The sequence below is a fragment of the Mytilus galloprovincialis genome, chromosome 4 (assembly GCF_965363235.1).
Source record: "Mytilus galloprovincialis chromosome 4, xbMytGall1.hap1.1, whole genome shotgun sequence".
Classification (NCBI taxonomy): Eukaryota; Metazoa; Mollusca; class Bivalvia; order Mytilida; family Mytilidae; genus Mytilus; species Mytilus galloprovincialis.
In genome coordinates this window covers 27,516,303-27,543,689 of record NC_134841.1, presented here as the reverse complement: position 1 = coordinate 27,543,689, position 27,387 = coordinate 27,516,303, and the positions used below count along the sequence as shown (strand labels likewise).

The 27,387-nt window shown below is 34.3% G+C and overlaps 1 protein-coding gene across 1 annotated transcript; it reads left to right on the top strand.

Moving 5' to 3' along the window:
* Positions 1 to 1,858: 1,858 nt before the first annotated feature.
* Positions 1,859 to 26,237, top strand: LOC143070547 (uncharacterized). The gene is made up of 7 exons (XM_076244798.1): positions 1,859 to 1,926; positions 4,507 to 4,627; positions 20,106 to 20,713; positions 21,600 to 21,710; positions 23,359 to 23,634; positions 24,906 to 25,082; positions 25,803 to 26,237. Exons 1-7 carry the CDS (start codon positions 1,884 to 1,886, stop codon positions 26,174 to 26,176), a joined length of 1,710 nt encoding a protein of 569 aa, XP_076100913.1. The 5' UTR covers positions 1,859 to 1,883; the 3' UTR covers positions 26,177 to 26,237.
* Positions 26,238 to 27,387: the final 1,150 nt, after the last annotated feature.

Here is a 27,387-nt window from a genome sequence, read left to right as displayed (position 1 = left end):
ACGTCCAATGAAAATAATCGTTACAAACTAATTGCATTAGAATAATGTTTTGCCTGATAATCAAGAACAATGAAATGTAATTTGAGCTGCACGTCCTGTCATTGTCGATGTTTGTCCTGTCATTATCAGAGTTGGTCATGTCATGTTTTCTAAAGTTTCTTACAATTTTTTTCTTTCTTAATCTATTTATCAAATGATGAACTCAGTCATTCACCAACTCGGAATAATCTTATTCCATCTGAATCTCTCGAACAGATTTTATTTCTTCAGAAACTTCAACGGGAATTGACCTATTCCACCTTTTCACCATCTAAATATTTTATGATAAAAATGTTTTCACTGTCTCTGGAAACCATACTGTCATTTTTACCTTCTTCAAATCTCATATCCCATTTGCCGAACAACTAAGTGTGTGTTCAACAATGCTATTTTGACGATCAGAGTGTCTTGCATGTAAGAGATTCCAATTGTTCCTTATTTTTTGTTTTCCATTTTCAATTGGCATATAAATATTGATATATAATAAAAATGGAAATGTGGAATGTTTCAAGGAGACAAAGTCCTGACCAAAAAGCAGAACACAGCCCAACGCCACAAAATTGGTCTCGAACACGGCAAGAAATCTGTTTTTCAATATTTCACATAATGCAAAAACACATGCAAGGTAAATAGACAATAATAGTGTATTGACTTGACATATCAACGATATAAGGATGAGGCTTAGAAACGGGGAAATGCTAGGCTGTGCCGAGCTATTTCCCCGTTTCGGGCCGAATCCTTATATCGTTGATATGTCAAGTCAATGCACTATTATTGTCTTTATACTGCAATCTAAAAAAACATTTTCAATTGTTTTTTAATGCGTTAAGGTTATTTATTTGATTTAAATATTGGGGGAAATATCCTTTAAAAAGGCCTTACATCATGCTCGCGGAGAAATATACAACACAATGAAATTTACATTTACCTGTTGAAACCAACACTCGATGGTGAACGAAATCGTTTGAGTATGGAATTAAATATCAACCATAAGCATAAAACATAATGATTTATAGGTTGCAAACAAAAAATATTAACAAATTAAATATGTTTTTCCAATAATTACAAAAGAAACAATGTTGAGTCGTTTCACGCATCGTTGTATGCATTTGAAACAAGAACAGGTTGAAGAGGTCGTATGAATAGTTCAATATTATTTCGGCAATTTCTATTTAAATTTTCATGAGGAAAAGTGATATCGGGTCAGGGACTGTATATGACATAGAAATATACAGTCAACGCATTTTGACTGCTCAAATAGAACGAGTGCAGTATAAATGGTTTTACAAGTACGACTATAGCGACGTGACGTAATTGCTGATGTATACATTGTTTAAATTGTTTAAATGCACTTTGCAATGTCAACATAAACCATGGTACTTAATTGTATTACTCTGGTCAAATACTAGAAACATCAATATAAATATAATTTAACCTCTATATTCAATTAGCATTCGTACAATACAGTCTAGGAGCATGGTAGGTATATTTTATTTTTCAAGCTGGACCATTCTTATGTTTAAAATCATATTCCACAAAAAGAGAGATTACAATAGTTATTTTGTTATTATGTAGGGTGTGCCTGGTAAATAATAATTTTCAATTGTGTAAGGCAGCTGGTGGTAAAAAAAAAAATCAAAACTCATCGTCAGTTCCACTGTGATACAATTGATTGGTTGCTTGATCGGTTGGTGTTTAACGCCTCTTTCAGAACTATATCGTGCTATTTTTAATAGTAAGTTTTATTTGTTGTCCGTCAGTACAACAAATATGTATCAATAAACCTGCTTTTTGTTTCTTTTCTATAAGATATATTTTTATTTCATTACCAGGTCTAGCGAACCATGAGGAGAACGTCACACCTCCTGATACTCATACATGCACTAGGTAAGTTTTACTATAAATCAGCGGCTAAAAACTGACAAAACCCAATTAACATAACTATCAAACTTGAATTAACGTTTGAAAATGCTTTATATTTTTTTTTTATAAAAATGTTGTTTTTCTCAAATATATTCTCAAATTCGCCACAACTGTTAGCTGTACATCATATTTAATTTCCGAGCCACGTTGTATGAAAGATATGTAACTCCGGTTCAATTTTTGAAATAAAGATGAACACTTTTCTTGTTTGCAAATTTTAACTTTAGGTATTTTTTGAGAAAATAAATAGAACTAGAAGCTCCCAAGAGTCCGTGTCGCTCACTTTTATCTTATGTTTTGGAAATCATGTAAAATGTGGTTTAAGTCATAATAGATACCCAAATAATGATTGAGGTCAAGTTTGGTTAAATTTGGTCCAGAAGTTAAATAAAAAGTAGAAGAGTTTTGAAAAAAATTACCAATAAATTGCAGAAAATTACTTTAAAAGATAATAACTCAAATAAGATGTCAATTGCAAATGTGGGTCATGTTTGACTTATATGTAGATTACATTCTTTACTCGATAGTTTTTAAGTTTACAGTATTCCTCATTGTATAATGATATTCGAGATAATTGACAAAAACTGCAAAATATCATTAAAATTACGAACAGCAGACAAACAACGCATTGTCCAATTCGTCTGAAAATTGAAAGCCAGATAAATCTTGACCTGATAAACATTTAAACTCGTGTGTAATTTGCTGTAAATGCTTATGTTTCAGAAATATAAGCCAAAAACTGCATTTTACACCAATGTTATATTTGTAGGGATGGCGGCCATCTTTGTTCGTGGGCAGGGTCATCGGATACTTTTTTTTAAATGATATACCTTATGGATAATTTAGACCATGTTTGGTTTAACTTGGCCAAGTAATTTCAGGGCAGATAGATCTTCACCTGATGGACATTTTGTAACCTGTCAGATTTGTTCTAAAGGCTTTAGTTTCATAGATATTAGCAAAAAAAAACCCTGCATTTTACCCCCATGTTCTTTTATGAGTCATGGCGATGATATTGAACGATAGTGTGTGACGACCCAAGTTCATCTTAAGACATTGATGCAGGACTAATTTGCGATACATTCTTTAATTTTTGAATTATTTAAAATTAAAGAATGTCTCTCCCTCAAGCGAAGCTCTGATTCCTTGCCCAGCTTTGGTTATACTTTTTTGGTCCTTTTTTGTTTATAGCTCTTCATATTTTTCATAAGCTTTGGATTTTCAATTATTTTGACCTCGAGCATTACATAATTATATATATACCTAGATCAGCCAATTACTGACATTAATACAGATTTTTTACTAATTGACTTCAACCAACATTGCCAATGACTTTAATACAGCTTTTGACTAATTTCGTTCATCCAATGACATTAATACAGATTTTGACTAATTTCGTTCATCGAATGACATTTATATAGGTTTTTGAATAATCTACTTCATCGACTGACATTTCTACAGATTTTGACTTATTTAGTTCATCGAATTACATTAATACAGACTTTGACTAATCTAATTCATACATTTACATTATTACAGATTTTGACTAATTTCGTTCATCCAATGACATTAATACAAATTTTGACTAAATTAGTCATCCAAATTTTGATCAATTTATTTTATCCAATGACAATGATACAGATTTTGACTAATTAAGTTCATCTAATGAGATTTTGAATAATTTTGTCCATCAAATGACATTTATACAGATTTAAACTAATTACGTTCATTGAATGTCATTAAATTTATACAGATTTTGACTTATTTTGTTTACTCAATGACACCAATAAAATTTACAGACGAACCTTTGTTATCCAATTTCGTTGATGCATGTTTTTCTTCTCTCACGAAAACAATACAATTGGTACCGTGCATGTTGTAAATATTTTATAAAATCACAACAGTATATACTTTATTACAAACCAATTTCATAATGAAATTGCTTGAAAACGATAGACGTACAAGTTTAAATCATCAAATGACTTCGACCAAGATTTATTGATAAACTTGCTTTAATGTCCAAATTATGAACGGTCGTAGTTGAAATCTATACATACAGCAATCAATTTAAAAGTTTGAAATGAACAATCGATATATATTGTACATCGAAATCTTCTTTTTTTTTAAATGTTTTTTTAAGTATAACACATGGATACACTTAGCAAAACATGTATGACGAGAACCCTTATAAATCTGATATGAGTAAACCTGAGAAATTTTGGTTGTCAACATCCTTTCAACTGACATCAGTCGAAGATGTAGTTAAAATTGCCTATATGAAATTGTTTCGGACGAAACAATCATTTTCGGGGAAAATACGTATACTAGTATTCGATATCACACTAATTACCTTTCCTGCATATATCAGCTCCGCCATGTACATTTCGAAAAATGAACAGGTTTTTGAAAAAAGATAATTTAAGGTCAAACAATATTTTTTTAGGCAATAAAATTAATGTTCACTCAATATCTTTGTACTTCTATCTGCGATTGCCAATTTACGTATCGATCATCTTTATTTCTCATCATGTTTAACTTTTTTAGTGTTGGATGCCAAAAGTCACAGGGCCAACATTCTGAATGTATCGAGGGAACCACCCTCCCCAATTTCATTTTGGCCAATCAGCAACAATCTACACGATACGACTACCAAGTCTAATAGGAGGTATGTCTTTTGTTTTAATATACTTATTGATAGTGGCGAACTCGGACAGTACACCTTTTGTTGCCGAATTGAAGGTGAGCCCGCATTTTATTATTGCAATCTTGATAAAGATTAAAGGGTAATTAATGGGCGTCAAGTTGGTTACCTATTCCCTATTCCCTATTCGTTGCCTATTCGTTACCTATTCCCTATTCCCTATTCGTTACCTATTCGTTACCTATTCCCTATTCCCTATTCGTTGCCTATTCGTTACCTATTCCCTATTCCCTATTCGTTGCCTATTCGTTACCTATTCCCTATTCCCTATTCGTTGCCTATTCGTTACCTATTCCCTATTCCCTATTCGTTACCTATTCGTTACCTATTCGTTACCTATTCCCTATTCCCTATTCGTTACCTATTCGTTACTTATTTAATTTTTAATATCCTTCCCCCTTTTTAATTATGGCATGGAATAGTTTAATATGGCTGCCGTTACCATGGAAACGGCACAATTGTGAAAAAAATCAGTTTTTGGTTTTTGGTAAACTGTTTGGATATGCTTCAACTCAGAATCATCATATTTTAAAACAATGTAGGTGCCCACTATATACAGGTGTTGGATGATTTTGGCGATCATTGGAACTACTATGTTGCCATGGAAACTACACCAAAATTTTCAAAATTCTAAAAATGCTCAAAACTTCATGAAACTTCACAGTAATGATGAGCAACATTGGAGTTGGAATTTCCAAAATAGGTCTTGTTACCATGGAAACAATGCAAAAAGGTCAAAAATTTCAAAAATAAGAATTTTCAGCAAACTGGATGAAACTTTACAGGAATGGTAACTGGCATAGGCAGAGTTGGATTTTGAAGTTAGAATTTTCAAAATGGCCGCCGTAACCATGGAAACAGCAAAAATATCAAAAATTCAAAATGTTCAAACTTAATGAAACTTTGCAAAAATGTTACTAGACATCTGTAGATGCTCTCTTTGACTTTGGAATTGTCAAAATGGCTGCCGCTTACCTGGTAATAGGGGGAAGGGGTGCCTTCCGTTATTGCTAGCAATTACAAATCTAGTTGTTTTAAAGTCTTACATATGGTAATAGTTCTGAATTGGTTGAGGTAAAATGATCTTTTTATGACCTATTTATATGTGTTTGTGCTCAACCGATCCTTTTACTTCATGTTCGATACGCATTTGTTCCTTACTTGTTTTTTATACGTTCTACCTTTTAACTGCTTTATGTCCGTATGTTTGAAGATGGATCTTGGTTCGACGGGATGAAATCACTGTGTTAGCGCTTGCGTAAAAACGAAGATGTGGTATGATTGCCAATGAGACAACACTCCACATTAGACCAAAATGACACAGAAATTATCAACTATAGTTCACTGTACGGCCTTCAACAATGAGCATAGCCCAAACCGTGTAGTCACCTATAAAAGGCCCAGACATGACAACCTCATACAATTCAAACAACAAAATTGACGGCCGTATTTCATATACAAAAAAATAAACGGAAATATGTAACACAAAAACAAACGATAACTACTTAATTTCCGGCTCTTGTCTAGGGACAGGCACATACTTACATAATGTGGTAGAGTTAAACATGTAAGCAGGGTGTACATCGTTTCGGAGCATGCTATTACCTTGTTCAATTCGTTCCATCACTCGCTTATAATTCGCTTATAATACGTGTATCTTACGTTGCACCTTTTAAAACATGATTTTCAATTGTTTTGTTGTCTCTGGTGGAAGATTTGGGCTCTTAGAGGTGATATAACTCTATAAGTGCATTTGTATCTGTTCCAGCGGTCGGATAATACCCTGTTAAATATTCGTTACTAATTCGCTTTTAAAAAGTTTGTTGTACGTTGCACCTTTTAGAAAAGGATTTCCAATTGTGTTCATATCTCTGGTGGTAATAATGTGTTCTTATAGATGAAATACCCCTATAAGCGCATATGTACTCGTTCCAGCGATCGGTTATTACCCTGTTACCTATTCGTTACCTATTCGTTACCTATTCACTTATAGTACATTTGTTGTACGTTGCACCTTTTAGAAAAGGATTTTCAATTAAATTCATATCTCTGGTGGTAACAATGTGTTCTTAGAGATGAAATGACCCCATTAGAGCGCATGTACCCGTTCCAGCGCTCGGTAAATATGTTACCTATTCGTTACTTATTCGCTTTTAATGCGCGGGGTAAACGGTGCACCTTGAAATAAATCGTTTTTTAATTGTGTTCAGGTCTCTGGTGGTAAGAATGTGTTCTTAGAGATGAAATTACCCTATTAGCGCGCATGTACCCGTTCCAGCGCTCGGTTAATATCCTGTTACCTATTCGTTACCTATTCGCTTATAATACATTTTTTATACGTTGCACCTGTTAGAAAAGGATTTTCAATTATGTCCAGGTCTCAGGTGGTAACAATGTGTTCTTAGAGATGAAATGACCCCATTAGAGCGCATGTACCCGTTCCAGCGCTCGGTAAATAACCTGTTACCTATTCGTTACCTATTCGCTTTTAATGCACGGGGTATACGGTGCACCTTGAAATAAATCGTTTTTTAATTGTGTTCAGGTCTCTGGTGGTAAGAATGTGTTCTTAGAGATGAAATGACCCTATTAGCGCGCATGTACCCGTTCCAGCGCTCGGTTAATACCCTGTTACCTATTCGTTACCTATTCGTTACCTATTCGCTTATAATACATTTTTTTATACGTTTCACCTGTTAGAAAAGGATTTTCAATTATGTCCAGGTCTCAGGTGGTAACAATGTGTTCTTAGAGATGAAATTACCCTATTAGCGCTCATGTACCCGTTCCAGTGCTCGGTAAATAATCTTGTTACCTATTCGTTACCTATTCGCTTTTAATGCGCGGGGTATACGGTGCACCTTGAAATAAATCGTTTTTTAATTGTGTTCAGGTCTCTGGTTGTAAGAATGTGTTCTTAGAGATGAAATGATCCTATTAGTGCGCATGTACCCGTTCCAGCGCTCGGTTAATACCCTGTTACCTATTCGTTACCTATTCGCTTATAATACATTTTTTATACGTTTCACCTGTTAGAAAAGGATTTTCAATTATGTCCAGGTCTCAGGTGGTAACAATGTGTTCTTAGAGATGAAATGACCCCATTAGAGCGCATGTAACCGTTCCAGCGCTCGGTAAATAACCTGTTACCTATTCGTTACCTATTCGCTTTTAATGCACGGGGTATACGGTGCACCTTGAAATAAATCGTTTTTTAATTGTGTTCAGGTCTCTGGTGGTAAGAATGTGTTCTTAGAGATGAAATGACCCTATTAGCGCGCATGTACCCGTTCCAGCGCTCGGTTAATACCCTGTTACCTATTCGTTACCTATTCGTTACCTATTCGCTTATAATACATTTTTTTATACGTTTCACCTGTTAGAAAAGGATTTTCAATTATGTCCAGGTCTCAGGTGGTAACAATGTGTTCTTAGAGATGAAATTACCCTATTAGCGCTCATGTACCCGTTCCAGTGCTCGGTAAATAATCTTGTTACCTATTCGTTACCTATTCGCTTTTAATGCGCGGGGTATACGGTGCACCTTGAAATAAATCGTTTTTTAATTGTGTTCAGGTCTCTGGTTGTAAGAATGTGTTCTTAGAGATGAAATGATCCTATTAGCGCGCATGTACCCGTTCCAGCGCTCGGTTAATACCCTGTTACCTATTCGTTACCTATTCGCTTATAATACATTTTTTATACGTTTCACCTGTTAGAAAAGGATTTTCAATTATGTCCAGGTCTCAGGTGGTAACAATGTGTTCTTAGAGATGATATAACCCTATTAGCGCTCATGTACCCGTTCCAGCGCTCGGTAAATAACCTGTTACCTATTCGTTACTTATTCGCTTTTAATGCGCGGGGTATACGGTGCACCTTGAAATAAATCGTTTTTTAATTGTGTTCAGGTCTCTGGTGGTAAAATGTGTTCTTAGAGGTGAAATTACCCTATTAGCGCGCATGTACCCGTTCCAGCGCTCGGTTAATGCCCTGTTACCTATTCGTTACCTATTCGTTACCTATTCGCTTATAATACATTTTTTTATACGTTGCACCTGTTAGAAAAGGATTTTCAATTATGTCCAGGTCTCAGGTGGTAACAATGTGTTCTTAGAGATGAAATGACCCCATTAGAGCGCATGTACCCGTTCCAGCGCTCGGTAAATAACCTGTTACCTATTCGTTACCTATTCGCTTTTAATGCGCGGGGTATACGGTGCACCTTGAAATAAATCGTTTTTTAATTGTGTTCAGGTCTCTGGTGGTAAGAATGTGTTCTTAGAGATGAAATGACCCTATTAGCGCGCATGTACCCGTTCCAGCGCTCGGTTAATACCCTGTTACCTATTCGTTACCTATTCGCTTATAAGACATTTTTTTATACGTTTCACCTGTTAGAAAAGGATTTTCAATTATGTCCAGGTCTCAGGTGGTAACAATGTGTTCTTAGAGATGAAATTACCCTATTAGCGCTCATGTACCCGTTCCAGTGCTCGGTAAATAATCTTGTTACCTATTCGTTACCTATTCGCTTTTAATGCGCGGGGTATACGCTGCAACTTGAAATAAATCGTGTTTTAATTGTGTTCATGTCTGGTGGTAACAATGTGTTCTTAGAGATGAAATGACCCTATTAGAGCGCATGTACCCGTTCCAGCGCTCGGTAAATAACCTCTTACCTATTCGTTACTTATTCGCTTTTAATGCCAGGGGTATACGGTGCACCTTGAAATAAATCGTTTTTTAATTGTGTTCAGGTCTCTGGTGGTAAGAATGTGTTCTTAGAGATGAAATTACCCTATTAGCGCGCATGTACCCGTTCCAGCGCTCGGTTAATACCCTGTTACCTATTCGTTACCTATTCGTTACCTATTCGTTACCTATTCGCTTATAATACATTTTTTTATACGTTGCACCTGTTAGAAAAGGATTTTCAATTATGTCCAGGCTTCAGGTGGTAACAATGTGTTCTTAGAGATGAAATGACCCCATATGAGCGCATGTACCCGTTCCAGCGCTCGGTAAATAACCTGTTACCTATTCGTTACCTATTCGCTTTTAATGCGCGGGGTATACGGTGCACCTTGAAATAAATCGTTTTTTAATTGTGTTCAGGTCTCTGGTGGTAAGAATGTGTTCTTAGAGATGAAATTACCCTATTAGCGCTCATGTACCCGTTCCAGTGCTCGGTAAATAATCTTGTTACCTATTCGTTACCTATTCGCTTTTAATGCGGGGGGTATACGCTGCAACTTGAAATAAATCGTGTTTTAATTGTGTTCATGTCTGGTGGGAACAATGTGTTCTTAGAGATGAAATGACCCTATTAGCGCGCATGTACCCGTTCAAGCGCTCGGTTAATACCCTGTTACCTATTCGTTACCTATTCGTTACCTATTCGCTTATAATACGTTTGTTGTATGTTGCACCTTTTAGAAAAGGATTTTTAATTGTCTCCATGTCTCTTGTGGTAACAATGTGTTCTTAGAGATGAAATTACCCTATTAGCGCGCATGTACCCGTTCCGGCGCTCGGTAAATACCCTGTTACTTATTCGTTACCTATTCACTTATAATACGTTTGTTGTACGTTGCACCTTTCAGAAAAGGATTTTCAATTGTGTCCGTGTCTCTGGTGGTAACAATGTGTTCTTAGAGATGAAATGACCCTATTAGCGTGCATGTACCCGTTCCAGCGCTCGATAAATACCCTGTTACCTATTCGTTACCTATTCACTTATATTACGTTTGTTGTACGTTGCATCTTTTAGAAAAGGATTTTTAATTCAGTTCATATCTCTGGTGGTAATAATGTGTTCTTTTAGATGAAATACCCCTATTAGCGCGTATGTACTCGTTCCAGCGCTCTGTTAATACCCTGCTTCTTATTCGTTCCTTATTTGCTTTTAATGCACGAGGTATACGTGCTCGTTTAATACCCTGTTAAAAGAACACATTATTACCACCAGAGATATGAACTGAATTAAAAATCCTTTTCTAAAAGATGCAACGTACAACAAACGTAATATAAGTGAATAGGTAACGAATAGGTAACAGGGTATTTATCGAGCGCTGGAACGGGTACATGCACGCTAATAGGGTCATTTCATCTCTAAGAACACATTGTTACCACCAGAGACACGGACACAATTGAAAATCCTTTTCTGAAAGGTGCAACGTACAACAAACGTATTATAAGTGAATAGGTAACGAATAGGTAACAGGGTATTTACCGAGCGCTGGAACGGGTAAATGCGCGCTAATAGGGTTATTTCATCTCTAAGAACACATTGTTACCACAAGAGACATGGAGACAATTAAAAATCCTTTTCTAAAAGGTGCAACATACAACAAACGTATTATAAGCGAATAGGTAACGAATAGGTAACGAATAGGTAACAGGGTATTAACCGAGCGCTGGAACGGGTACATGCGCGCTAATAGGGTAATTTCATCTCTAAGAACACATTCTTACCACCAGAGACCTGAACACAATTAAAAAACGATTTATTTCAAGGTGCACCGTATACCCCGCGCATTGAAAGCGAATAAGTAACGAATAGGTAACAGGTTATTTACCGAGCGCTGGAACGGGTACATGCGCTCTAATAGGGTCATTTCATCTCTAAGAACACATTGTTACCACCAGACATGAACACAATTAAAACACGATTTATTTCAAGTTGCAGCGTATGCCCCGCGCATTAAAAGCGAATAGGTAACGAATAGGTAACAAGATGATTTACCGAGCACTGGAACGGGTAGATGAGCGCTAATAGGGTAATTTCATCTCTAAGAACACATTGTTACCACCTGAGACCTGGACATAATTGAAAATCCTTTTCTAACAGGTGAAACGTAGAAAAAAATGTATTATAAGCGAATAGGTAACGAATAGGTAACGAATAGGTAACAGGGTATTAACCGAGCGCTGGAACGGGTACATGCGCGCTAATAGGGTCATTTCATCTCTAAGAACACATTCTTACCACCAGAGACCTGAACACAATTAAAAAACGATTTATTTCAAGGTGCACCGTATACCCCGCGCATTAAAAGCGAATAGGTAACGAATAGGTAACAGGTTATTTACCGAGCGCTGGAACGGGTACATGCGCTCTAATGGGGTCATTTCATCTCTAAGAACACATTGTTACCACCTGAGACCTGGACATAATTGAAAATCCTTTTCTAACAGGTGCAACGTATAAAACAATGTATTATAAGCGAATAGGTAACGAATAGGTAACGAATAGGTAACAGGGTATTTACCGAGCGCTAGAACGGGTACATGCGCTCTAATGGGGTCATTTCATCTCTAAGAACACATTGTTACCACCTGAGACCTAGACATAATTGAAAATCCTTTTCTAACAGGTGCAACGTATAAAAAAATGTCTTATAAGCGAAAAGGTAACGAATAGCTAACGAATAGGTAACAGGGTATTAACCGAGCGCTGGAACGGGTACATGCGCGCTAATAGGGTCATTTCATCTCTAAGAACACATTCTTACCACCAGAGACCTGAACACAATTAAAAAACGATTTATTTCAAGGTGCACCGTATACCCCGCGCATTAAAAGCGAATAGGTAACGAATAGGTAACAGGTTATTTACCGAGCGCTGGAACGGGTACATGCGCTCTAATGGGGTCATTTCATCTCTAAGAACACATTGTTACCACCTGAGACCTGGACATAATTGAAAATCCTTTTCTAACAGGTGCAACGTATAAAAAAATGTATTATAAGCGAATAGGTAACCAATAGGTAACAGGGTATTAACCGAGCGCTGGAACGGGTACATGCGCGCTAATAGGGTAACTTCATCTCTAAGAACACATTCTTACCACCAGAGACCTGAACACAATTAAAAAAACGATTTATTTCAAGGTGCACCGTTTACCCCGCGCATTAAAAGCGAATAAGTAACGAATAGGTAACAGGTTATTTACCGAGCGCTGGAACGGGTACATGCGCTCTAATGGGGTCATTTCATCTCTAAGAACACATTGTTACCACCAGAGATATGAATTTAATTGAAAATCCTTTTCTAAAAGGTGCAACGTACAACAAATGTACTATAAGTGTACATATGCGCTTATAGGGGTATTTCATCTATAAGAACACATTATTACCACCAGAGATATGAACACAATTGGAAATCCTTTTCTAAAAGGTGCAACGTACAACAAACTTTTTAAAAGCGAATTAGTAACGAATATTTAACAGGGTATTATCCGACCGCTGGAACGGATACAAATGCACTTATAGAGTTATATCACCTCTAAGAGCCCAAATCTTCCACCAGAGACAACAAAACAATTGAAAATCATGTTTTAAAAGGTGCAACGTAAGATACACGTATTATAAGCGAATTATAAGCGAGTGATGGAACGAATTAAACAAGGTAATAGCATGCTCCGAAACGATGTACACCCTGCTTACATGTTTAACTCTACCACATTATGTAAGTATGTGCCTGTCCCTAGACAAGAGCCGGAAATTAAGTAGTTATCGTTTGTTTTTGTGTTACATATTTCCGTTTATTTTTTTGTATATGAAATACGGCCGTCAGTTTTGTTGTTTGAATTGTATGAGGTTGTCATGTCTGGGCCTTTTATAGGTGACTACACGGTTTGGGCTATGCTCATTGTTGAAGGCCGTACAGTGAACTATAGTTGATAATTTCTGTGTCATTTTGGTCTAATGTGGAGTGTTGTCTCATTGGCAATCATACCACATCTTCGTTTTTAAGCAAGCGCTAACACGGTGATTTCATCCCGTCGAACCAAGATCCATCTTCAAACATACGGACATAAAGCAGTTAAAAGGTAGAACGTATAAAAAACAAGTAAGGAACAAATGCGTATCGAACATGAAGTAAAAGGATCGGTTGAGCACAAACATATATAAATAGATCATAAAAAGATCATTTTACCTCAACCAATTCAGAACTATTACCATATGTAAGACTATTAACAACTAGATTTGTAATTGCTAGCAATAACGGAAGGCACCCCTTCCCCCTATTACCAGGTAAGCGGCAGCCATTTTGACAATTCCAAAGTCAAAGAGAGCATCTACAGATGTCTAGTAACATTTTTGCAAAGTTTCATTAAGTTTGAACATTTTGAATTTTTGATATTTTTGCTGTTTCCATGGTTACGGCGGCCATTTTGAAAATTCTAACTTCAAAATCCAACTCTGCCTATGCCAGATACCATTCCTGTAAAGTTTCATCCAGTTTGCTGAAAATTCTTATTTTTGAAATTTTTGACCTTTTTGCATTGTTTCCATGGTAACAAGACCTATTTTGGAAATTCCAACTCCAACGTTGCTCATCATTACTGTGAAGTTTCATGAAGTTTTGAGCATTTTTAGAATTTTGAAAATTTTGGTGTAGTTTCCATGGCAACATAGTAGTTCCAATGATCGCCAAAATCATCCAACACCTGTATATAGTGGACACCTACATTGTTTTAAAATATGATGATTCTGAGTTGAAGCATATCCAAACAGTTTACCAAAAACCAAAAACTGATTTTTTTCACAATTGTGCCGTTTCCATGGTAACGGCAGCCATATTAAACTATTCCATGCCATAATTAAAAAGGGGGAAGGATATTAAAAATTAAATAAGTAACGAATAGGTAACGAATAGGGAATAGGGAATAGGTAACGAATAGGTAACGAATAGGGAATAGGGAATAGGTAACGAATAGGCAACGAATAGGGAATAGGGAATAGGTAACGAATAGGCAACGAATAGGGAATAGGGAATAGGTAACGAATAGGCAACGAATAGGGAATAGGGAATAGGTAACGAATAGGTAACGAATAGGGAATAGGGAATAGGTAACGAATAGGCAACGAATAGGGAATAGGGAATAGGTAACGAATAGGGAATAGGGAATAGGTAACCAACTTGACGCCCATAGGGAATTAAAAGTTTTATTGAATATTTCTTTTTTGTAATTTGCGTCTGTTCAATCCTCAATAAAAGGTTTTGGGTTGTTGGAGCAATGGTATTTGCTAATATTTTATTTGCTACGTGGCTGCAAAGTGGTATTCACGTTACATATTTACATCTTTGGTCAGTCAGTCGTCTGTCGGTCAAATCAACATGAACATTCTAACTCGAATATTCTCATGAAAGATTGATTGAAATTCATGCGGTGTTTTTCATGAAAATTTCATGATTGACTGATAAAAATAATATATCTGTGTACAAGTATTTACAAATTGAGAAAATAAGACAGAGGTAAACTTAAAGCAAACAGATATTTTTTTAGTATATATTTGGCAACGAGATGTACGAGAACCATGACATTTATACGAGGAAAATTTAAGATATACCGAAGTTTTATGTTTTTCTACTGATTCACGGTAGGTATAGTGTCCGGCTAGGATCGTGGTTTTTCGAGTGATTCGGTCCGTTTTTATCGAGTGTAGTTCGGGCTCTTTCGAGTGATAAAACATGCGATAAGTTCAATTAACTGCTATTTTTTGTAATTATAATAGTTTTTTTTACATTACTATACCCATCTTATATTGAATACTACGCAAGTTTTGATCAACAAAGAAGCACACTTTCCTTGTATTTAACCAAATAATTCAGTGTTTGTTATTGTCCGGGTTTTTTCGAGATCAACTGTGAAATCGTCCGAGTTTTTAAACAAATGATCCGGGTTGTTTTACAGAAATTTGAATAAGAAAAAAGGTATTATAGACTTTTAAAAATGACATTTTCTAGTATATAGCTGTAATAAAGTGAAGGACAATATCACATATTCCCAATAAATCATCAAAAACATATTACTTCGTGGATCAAAAGTAAGCTTTTTCAATTTAATGCAACTTGAATTTTCTGTTCGGAGAGCGTTTTACAACTACTTTCCAGTGTTTATAGTACAGGGAACTCATATTCATTTTAACTTCATTTCATGCTACTTTTGATTTTACAGTTAATAATATTTCTTGAGGTGAACCCCGGAGATTTAAAAAATGTGTAAGAAACCTAGAAGACAGCAGAGAAGAATCAGAAAAATGTAATGAAAGATATTCTACTAGAAGAGGGTTGCCCCCGACCCCAAAAAAATCCATGAATAAAAAAAAACCCACACACACTTAATCCACTCCATTTGAAAATAAAATTTGAATAAAATTTCATGTATAACTTTATTGATTATCTTTATTTCCTCCATATATATGAAGATTTTACAATTTATATTATAAGAACAGATAAGTAAATAAGGCCGTATGTTTTCTCGTTTGAATTGTTTAACATTGTCATTTCGGGGCCTTTTATAGCTGATTATGCGGTATGGGCTTTGCTCATTGCTGAAAGCCGTACGGTTACCTATAGTTGTTAATTTCGGTGTCATTTTGGTCTCTTGTGGAGATTTGTTTCATTGGCAATCATACCACATCTTCTTTTTTTATAATTAAATACTTAAATAAATACCCAAAACTGTCAACATACAAATCTTTCATAAATAATTTCTCTGCTGAAGCATACGTATACCTTAACCTACAACGGAACGAACGGTCGATGTTGGCTCAATTCATATGTAGAATTCTATCTCTAAGAATTGAAACAGGACTGTTTAGTGGCGAACCTGAGGACAGTAGAATATGTAAAATGTGTAGCAAAATTGAAATTCAAAATGAAATTCATTTCCTTATTAGCTGTGATTTATATAATGAACTCCGTAATGAACTTTACTCGAGCATACCAGTACAGGCAAAGAAACATTTTCATCACTATCACATTGTGAACAATTAATACAATTTCCAATTTATTTTCCAAGAAGAACAGCTAAATATATCTAACAAGCATTAGCAAAACGCAGACGATTTATATATCCAAATTGTCTATGCATGTAACTTACATTAGATTGTTGACATCACGAATATATACTGTACATGCAATTTATAAAATGTGAGAAAAGAATAACGATACTTGTTTATAAAACGCAAATGGTAATATTTGTGCCATGTGCATTGAAACTTTATTTGAACCTTTATTTTATCGTTTTAAACATAAATACACCAACAGATAACACTTTTAGCTATAAGAAATGTGTATAATCACTCGATAAAAAAAGACAAACTCGAAAAAGCCCGGACATGAATAAATGAATTAAGTCTCAAAATAGCATTTTCAATGCAATAACAATATTTTTTGTAAAGTGTCTGTATATCTAAGCATATATAGATTCCATGTATTTCCGTCGACAATTACCTTGGTATGTGTATAAGAATGGCTTTATTCTGGTTTTTTTGGAATAAAAGCATTGTAAGACTAAGTTTTTCTTTTTTAACGAAAAAAAAATTGTTAGAATGATAATATTTTTTTTAATCTCAAATACTAATATACCTTATATAACCTTGTATATTAATCTCAAGCTTTTATATCCCGTCTTGTCAGAAATGAACTCTGCCGTTTATTTACATTTTTTATCATATTCACTCGAAAAAAAGTGCCGGGTCACACTCGAAAAAGCCCGAACAAATCACTCGAAAAACCACTATACCTACTGTGTGATTGCTTTAATAAAAAGTGGTATTAGACAATATATATATATATAAAGTGCCTAGAAAAATCAACCTAACGATGTAAGGGTAGATTTGATTCGTAACTTCCTCCCCGGCGCCGGGGCTGGAACCTATACTGTATTAAAAATAAGCTTTCGTTTCGGGAGTTGTCACCTTAAAGTTACCTTAAAGTTCGCTATATATATATAGCCAATGGCAGTCAGCAGGGTAAAAGAACATCAGTTGTTCGACCTGTTAGTCAAATGCGTTTTGTTTAAATATACTTTTTCACTTTTTTGGTCTTTTGGAAAATGTTGTTTGTGCTGTTTTTAGACCCTTCTACAACGAAATTTGTTTTACATGCACACATATAAAAATTGCGGTTTTTATCCAACGCAATCATAGGTTTGAACGTAGTTTTCAATTTAGACTCGTGTCTAGCGGGACGGCTGCAGATTTGGTGTCACGATATCACAGTAGCATGGGTTCGAATCCCGGCGAGGGAAGAACCAAAAATTTGCGAAAGCAAATTTAAAGATGTAACATTGTTGGGTTGATGTTTAGACGAGTTGTATATATCAGTCTAAAGATTTGCACAACGGTACTGATATAAGTTGTTATAATACGAAAATGTTATTAAATCGTGTTGACAAATATTTCGGCTCAACAAATGGCCTTCTTCATGTGTCACAAGTGACATATTATAACATCTTATATCAGATAGATATATATTTTTTATAGACTTTATATATTATATAAACAGTTTATTTACAAACTGATCCACACCTAGATAGATTGAATGTTGATTGTTGCTATTTTTAGACACTATTTTGCAAGTAACTTGTCGCTGAAGTAATGTCAAATTGGGTTTAATAGTATTATTAAGTTTGAATGTGTTACAAACATGAACGTCTATTTTACATTTATTTAAGAAGACCATTGAAATTTAACATTGATTTAATTTTACTTCCATGAGTAGACAAAACAGATTTCAAAATGACTGACCATACAACCCAATGTGTCAAACTTATTTATTTAATCAATGATAGATAATAAATGTTTACAATTAATTTATTTACGAAGTTGAGAAGTGCACGGCAAACAAAATTTATGTCAAATATAAACAAAAATATGATATCCCGTCTTTATCTAAACGATTTAAAAAAAATGGTATCATTTCTTTTGTTTATGCAATTAGATGTATTTTAATTAAAAAAAAGTAAAATAACAAAAATACCGAACTTTAAGGGAAACTTAAAACGGCAAATCAAAAGCTCAAACACATCTAACGAATGGAAAACAACTGTCATATTCCTGACTTGGTACAGGCATTCTTTGGATTACACTTGGTTATATATCTAACTAGACCTATCACTTGAATGACTGTTTTTTCTTCATTGCTTAAATTGTGCCATTTAAAGTTTCTTTTGTTTCCTATATATTGTACTTTCAAAAAAGGGTATTTATAGTTCTTTATGTCAGAGTAAAGCAAAATGTATAATTTGATGGCCATACAATTTTTTAAAAGTAATTTCCTTCATACTCCGTAAATTCATTTTGTATTCTAAGTATATCCGGGAATAGTTTTACAGTAAAATCAAATCCTACATTTATTTTACTGAAATATGAAATCCTGATCTAATTGAACATATATCCTTCTTCCCCGAGGGTATCACCAGCCTTGTAGTCAGCACTTCGGTGTTGACATGAATATCAATTATATGGTCATTTTTATAAATTAAATGTTTGCAAAAGTATGAATTATTCTAAACAATGAGGATTTTTTTTTATCCCAGGCATATTTGGCCTTAGACGTATTTGGCACACGTTTTGGAAATTTTCGGTACTCAATGCTCTTCAACTTTATACTTGTTTGATTTTCAAACTATTTTGATCTGATCGTCACTGATGAGTCTTATGTAGACGAAAAACGCGTATGGCGTATCAAATTATAAGCCTGGTACATTTGATATCTATTTACATCCCTGAGTCGATGCCACTGCTGGGGGATGTTTCGTCCCCGAGGGTGTCACCAGCCCAGTAGTCAGTATTTCGGTGTTGACAAGAATATCAAATATATTATCATTTTTAAAAATTTACTACTTACAAAAGTAAAAATTATTCGAAATACTAGGATTTTCTTATCCCGGGTAAAGATTACCTTAGCCGTATTGGACACAGCTTTTTAAAATTTTGGGTCCTCAATGCTATTCAACTTTATACTTGTTTGGCTTTCAAACTATTTTGATCTGAGCATCACTGATGAGTCTAATGTAGACGAACGCGCGTCTGGCGTATCAAATTATAAGCATGGTACCTTTGATAACTATTACACCATTGAGTCGATGCCACTGCTGGTGGTTATTTCGTCCCAAAGGGTATGATCAGCCCAGTAGTCAGCACTTCGCTGTTGACATATTGTCATTTCTATGAATGAACTGTTTGCAAAAGCATAAATAATTCTTGCGCATCAAATTATAAGCCTAGTAGTACCTTTGATAACTAATTAGGACAACATTTTAGGATACATTATTACTGTACATTAGCTCAAAATATGAAATCTTCATGGACTCTTGTACAATGATATGTGTTACAATCATTAAATAATGCAATAATACAACAGACCACAAATTAGGGTAGTGCAAGTCTCTGCAGCTTTGCTATTAATATTAATGTATACTAATTTGTTTTAGGTAAAAGCATTAAAAAAAGCTTTTAATTTTATAACAATTTAACATTTTACAAATACCCAAAACATTGCAAAATGTATAACTACTTTGCGTGGGAAGGATACATAATTCACATAATTAGATTCACATCACAGCAGATATAAAATTAACCTTTTCAAAGAAGACTAATTTTCAAATGTTACATATACACTTTCTAAATATATTCACAGGTATGCTGTATTGAATGGACCATCTATTCGAGTTCCTGGTGTTTACAGTTCTCCTGATTTTGGTTATGTGGAAGTAAATAGCGGGAACTCCATTACTATCCAAAACATAGACGGTAACATGGATGGTGATGACGCAATGACGTGGGTATTTTATGTTCGTATGACGTCACCTCAGACAGCAACTCTTTTGCAATACACAGGTTCCGCAGCTTTACCTGGTTTTACCTTCGGTATTAATGGAAACGAATTATTTGTCTCATTTTTAGACACAAATAATGCGCCACATTCCTTTACTAGTGAGCTATCCATACCGGTAGATGGAAGTTGGGTATTCATCGGTTTTACGTTCAACAAACTATGGACAAATGATGATCACATTGATCTAATTTACTTTCATAATGGCAAACCTAAGACCTCTACCTTTGGCCTCGGAACTAACTCAGTTTCTGTGGATGCACATGGCGATATCATTATCGGAAAAGCTTTGGACAATAAACAGCCATTTACAGGGGACATAACTTGTATACAATTCTACGACACTTCTTTGATGGGTGGAACATTAGAGGATTCGATTGAATTGTGCGACCCAACTTTAAACACTCTACAAGGTAGAATAACCATTTAAATTCAGGCAAACACCATAATAAAACAAACAAAAATCTAGGATACAGAACAGTCATACTAAGAGCCCTCAAACAATAAACACATAATAAATGTTAAAAACCGCAACCTTGAATTAATCTATCAGACTTTGAGAATTTATCCCAAAATTGTTAACGAAGGTCATCCTTAACAAAAACCAAAATTATGTTTCAAGTAAAGTTATGTTTTGTCTTTCGAATACACTTTAATTCGATTTTGATAGTGAAGTTGTTAGAAGCTAAATTTAACAAAAAACGTGTAATATTTTCAGTTTTGTATCAAAATGCCTTCAATAGTAACATGTATTGCTGAATAACCGTTTGATCTTATAGAAATATTCAAGTACATGAAATAGACATAATAATATTAAATGCCAGTATGAATTGAAGACTTTTAGATTTTAATGCTTGTAATGGAATAGCTACAGAGGTAACTGTTATTTAAACATTCCACAAGTGATTAACAATTAAGCCTATAACCAACATTTGAAGGACATCCCATAAATCTTTACTTTTCTTTTTTCCTGTAACGATATTGCAAAAGGCAGTTGCGATTTTTTTTTTCGTTTCAATTGTTTCACATTTTGTCATGCTGTGGTATTTTATAGCTGAAAACCAGAGTAGAAAAAAAACTCAACTTGAAAGTGTCTGTATAACCTTAGACTACTAGAACACATAGTAGTCTCAGGTATAACAGAAGACAAATGAACAACTACAAATGATACCAAATATGATAAATATCAATAAAATATAAAACAAATCTCACGGTTACCATAATTTGAAATCAATTTGTTCCCTTTTAATTTTTCAATGACTTTTCAGAAACATAATTAAATGTCAGTTCTCGTTACAGGCGACTATACGCTGACCGGACAGAGCGGAGGGGGCGGAGGGAACGGAGGGGGCGGACAGACTACAATACAAGGAGTGATGCTCACTAAAGATTCTTCCTTATCTAATGGTGGTAAAGTATTTATTTTTAATAACAGCAAAAATCTTTAATACTGCTTACAATAGTTATAAAAGATACCAGACTCATAATTTTATACGCCAGACGCGTTTCCTCTACAGAGACTCACCAATGACGCTCAGATCAAAATAGTCAGAAAGCCAAACAAGTACAAAGTTGAAGAGCATTGATGACCTAAATTTCCCAAAAGTTGTGCCAGATACAGCTAAGGACTTCTATGGTTGGGGAAAAAATCCTTCGTATTTCGAAAAATTCATACTTTTGCAAATGGTAACTTTATAAAAAAAAAAGACGACATAATTGATACACAGCAACTGTAAAATCACTTATCATAGGAATGATACTAATGTTGTGTATCAAGTCTAAAGATTTGAAAGAGCACATACATTCAAATTGTCTAAATCTATTTAAATAAGTACTACAATTTGACCTCTCTTCTCTACAAAGTTACTCGTTATTTTAAATCACTAGAATTACTAAAGCTTTTTTTTTCTCTCATAAAAACGAACTAGCTACAAAAATACAAATACCATGTTTCAAGAATAAAAAAATCCTAACTAACACTGGCATATTCTTTCTCCGATTGTTCCATATTTTGCCAATAATGTAGACCTCTTACAAATGATTCCAAAGAAAAAACAAAAGAAAAAAAGCTAGCACTATACTTTGAAATATATTCTGCTATATAGATATTGTCTTTCACAGTTAACAGTTTGGTGACATTGTTGATCGCTCATCCCGTTATATTGAAATACACTATTTCATAAATACAGCCATTTTATAATTGGCAACATTCTACCAGCATCTGTACAATAGTATTAATGATAATAGGCAATTCTCAGCCACTTCAATGTTTTTTATTACAACTAGCATGAATATTATACATCATTGGGATTTTATATTTGTGGGTTTAAACATGCCTTATGATGAAGGTAAATCTAGAAAAGCGCATCGTATTTATCACCTTAATGATATGATTAAGTATCATTTTATTTGTCTTTGAAGATTATTACTTTCAGCGTTTAGTCTAACTTGTAATATCCATTTGACTTGGCTCGGTACTTAACATCCCCTCATTGTGTTACTATAGTAAATTTTTTGTATTCTTGCCTTTCGTATTGCTAATGTGCTTTGTCTATATGCTTTTTTGTTTTTACATGTTGACTTATATCTTTGGTTTTATAGTAATTAAGATTATTACACAAGGTTGACTGCTGTTCCCCTATTTTTGACATTTTGCCTGCTATATTTGTTTTGTTTACACATCGATTTCAATATAATGGAATTTTATGCGACTGTCATACAAGTGAGGGGTTTAGCTAGCTAAAAACCCCGGTTTAAGAAAATACCTGTACCAAGTCAAAAATATGACATTTGTTAGGAGGGAATACCAAAGAAGATTCATAAATCTAACATAATTAAACATAAACTGATATCTAATCAAATTAATATTACTGCATTGTGTTATAATCTGAACTACTATAAAACAAACACATACGTCGACTAATAAAAAAAAACCAAATGACATATATAGACAAAGCACACTAGCAATACGAAAGACAAGGATAGACAAGGATACACATATTTACTATGCATTTTACATTTATAGTTGTATGATATATCGTATATGTTAATTTACTAGGATCGACGTGTGATTCGATATGTGAAATTTTTAATTGGAATCCCTGGAGCGATTGTACAGCTTCGTGTGCAGGAGGGACTCGTACACGACATCGTACTTTTTGTTGTCCGACCGGAACTGATGGTCCCACATGTTTAGGGGTAAACTGTAAAGGTGTCATAACTATTAGCCAGATCTACGAGCAGGAGACATGTAATGAATTCTGTTATAATGACGGAAGTTATAGTAATACCTGTCAATGTACTGCAGGATGGACTGGACAATGCTGCGATACTCGTAAGAAAAAAATAAATAAGTAGTTTTGTATTCTGGTTTCATGCTGTATCTCTGTCATACAAAAGAACAAATCCTCTTGAAACTCACTATTGAAACATTTTTTCATCTGATTTTAACATGTGTAAAATATTAGCTTTTTAATGATATGTTATTTTATGTGACAGTACTACTTAGATATAGGAAGATGTGGTGTGAGTGCCAATGAGACAACTCTCCATACAAATAACAATTTAAAAAGTAAACCATTATAGGTTAAAGTACGGCCTTCAACACGGAGCCTTGGCTCACACCGAACAACAAGCTATAAAGGGCCCCAAAATTACTAGTGTAAAACCATTCAAACGGGAAAACCAACGGTCTAATCTATATAAACAAAACGAGAAACGAGAAACACGTATGTATTACATAAACAAACGACAACTACTGTACATCAGATTCCTGACTTAGGACAGGTGCACTTGTCTAGATTGTTCACAGAATATGATAACAAGTTACAAAGTAGTGTTGCTTTAATGTTTTTACACAGCATATTTCTGGTAACATATATTCAAACGTTTCTGTGTTTTATACATATTTGGCTATGTTATGTTTATGAGTGAGTAATTCTGATATATAAATTGTTGACACGGTTGCTAGAGACACGTCTTACAGTTTGTTCTGGTAGTCTAGACAGCAGCGACGTCGTTTTATTAGCGTACAATATTTCATCGCATTACAGTTCTTTTTGTGTTGTAAAGACCAATGTGTTTAAACTATTGTTCGTTCGTAATTTTTCATGATTTTAACAATAACCATTACATTTGTAATGAATTCGTCTGCTCTTGGAATTCAAAAATGTATTCTAACTAGTATAATGTGTCCAAACTTTACAATTTAAAACTAAGAAAACAAAGACAAACGAAAATTGATTGTACTGCTCTAGAGTATGTGAACAAACAATAACATGTCTCTCTAACGATCTTATAAAAAGCTGCATTGTGACCCGTATACTCATGAAGGCAAATCCAGATAAGCGCTTCGGACGGAAAGTTTGATTTCTTCAGTATAATAGAATGATATGATTTCATTAGCATATGTTGAACAGACATAATTGTTATACCGAGAATAACTTATAGTTATCAAAAGAAGCATTATGTTTCAATTTTGATTAATCAAATTTCCTTCTTTTCAAAATTTTAACTGATACTGTTTTGGATGTTAATTTATTATCTAAAACACATATTATTTTTACAGGTTTTTTATTACTCACTTCTTTCCTTAATATTTATTAGTTGTAGTATGTGGTAATCCAGATAAACCAAACAATTCCCGCCTAGTAGTGCAAGATTATTATTATTCCAACCTGTCAGCCGTCGTTTGTGACGTAGGATACGCAGTGTCGTCAGGTGATGCAATTAGACTATGTAACAGCTCAGGGTTATGGAACGGAACAAAGGCAGTATGTTCACGTAGGTGTCTTCTTAATTGTTTAAAATATATGTTTAGGATGTACTTAGGTGAGGTTTCGGAATTCGTGTCAAATGTTCGGACTCCTTGGTGTTTTTCTATACAATACAAGATAAAACATTTTGCCCCATAATACCCATTTTTTTTTATACAAGACTTAATAGCTCATGAAAGGTCGTTTTCAAAAAATTTAGAAGATTCTTATTTTTTTTCTTTTGTTTTGAGACCCATATAATACCAATACAAATATAAGGTAAACGCAGAGTCAGTCTTTCCCGCCGTATTTTAAATCTCAAGTATCTCGAAAAGGAGGTCCATGACCTATCAATATTTTCAGCTTATTTTTATCCTTAACGAATGATCTAATAGCTTATAGTATCAATTTTAGATTGTTGATTTACTAATTTTCACATAACCTCACCTAAGTACATCCTTAAGATAGAGTATGATTAAAAACATGTTCAAAAATCCAACAGACATTTAATTTAAAACAATGCCCTATAATTCAACAACATGAATTAAAATAATTGAAAAAGTTACAAAAAGTAGAGAAACAGACAATGAATGTATTAAGCTTTAAAACCAGGTTTAATCCACCATTTTCTTAACATAAAAGGCAATACGCCTTTAATGTTAGAAATGAAAATATATCCAAACGAAATGAAAAGGGTTTTAAGAAGAAAGAAATATGGCATGCATCATTTTCTCTTTCTTTATTACAGTTGCTGACTGGAAGTATGATCCAAATGGAGGTCATGGCAACTTTTCCTATTTACTTGTAGACAAATCAACCTTATCCAAACAACGTAGAATGTTATTTAGTGTTTATGAAAGACACACGAGTAAAATGGCTTTAGGTGCAACTGGTATAACTATTATGAGTATATTGTGTTTCTACCTTATATGTATGGACTGTTTATCCCTTTTGAGGGTATATAACCGGGGAGTACATAGCGGGATAAATAAAAACATCTTACAACCAAATAAAGATTATGATGGTCTATCGAAGAATCTTATTCAAGCAACGACTCAAGAGAAGCTATTCCACAACAGACTCAAATTTAAACCAAACCTACGTTTTAAAAAAAAATTTTGACATATCATCGTTTTCCAGGTTTTTTTTAAACGTTTTGCGTTGGCTATTTAAAGTAATAATTTGTAATTTAACTGACGGATATTTTTTTTCAAGAATATTTTCCGATCTAGATTAAAAACATACAATCTGTAGTCGTATCATTCTTTATGTGAGGCTGCTTGGTGATACAGGCGAAACATCATGGTTCCAATATGTAATAATAAATAATTATTTAATGAGTCCAATGGCAAAATAATATGAAGAACGGTTTTCATTCTTTAAACTATGTACAATGTCACGGACCAGAATCCATTAACTAAGTTCCAATATTGGAACGTCTTCGTCACACGGTGAGTCACTTTGTTTTTGGTGGCGTTGTCGTACAACATTGTATTTTATCATCTTCTTCGTCGTATAACATATATATTAAAACGACTTTCCTTTAAAATATCCTCCTTCTTTATTAATCGGGGTTTTCCATTTAATATTTGTAAAAAAGACGTATTTGACGGGCATGCGTCTTTTCACTTATCAGTCAAATTGATTGTTCACTTTGTGGCTAATTAGTCTTGTAATTTGTCAAGACTCTGTAGTAAGGTATTACAATGTTGGTCAAATTTGTTTGTTTTCCAGCTAGGTGGACTAACACACTCGGAAGTGTCCTGTTCGTTGTCTGGTGTTACTTTTTATGTTCTCTTAGCATCTGTCAATAGACCATGTACCAGAAGGGAAATACAGTTTGGTTCAAGTAATGATACTTGGTTTTCATCTACTCCAGAATACCACTACCGTTTGCATCAAGGGACATCATTTCGGTTGTATAACAGGTCTAACGGAGAGAATTTCATCTACGAGTATTCAGTTAATTGAAATGTAATAAAAAAAATGAAATGGAGACCTGTTCTTTTATTTTATCAGACATAACATCATACAACGCCCTATGAACTAATTTCACCTTACTGTTTCACAGTTTTCTGAAGGGTTGTAAAAGGAAACTGTTATGTATTGTATGGTTTATTTTTCCTGGTTAATTTTACTTTTCTGTCAACAATTAATATTATTAAGAGTATCTTTAATTTACAAGTGATCAATTTCGATTTGTCAGGAAATGCAAAATGTTTTGTCCATCCAGATAACACATCTTAAAAAGAGAAAATATGTACAAACAGGTAATTGGTATGATTCAGATATTCCAGTCCAGTTTTGACAAAAGAGTAGGGTTGAGTGTCAGG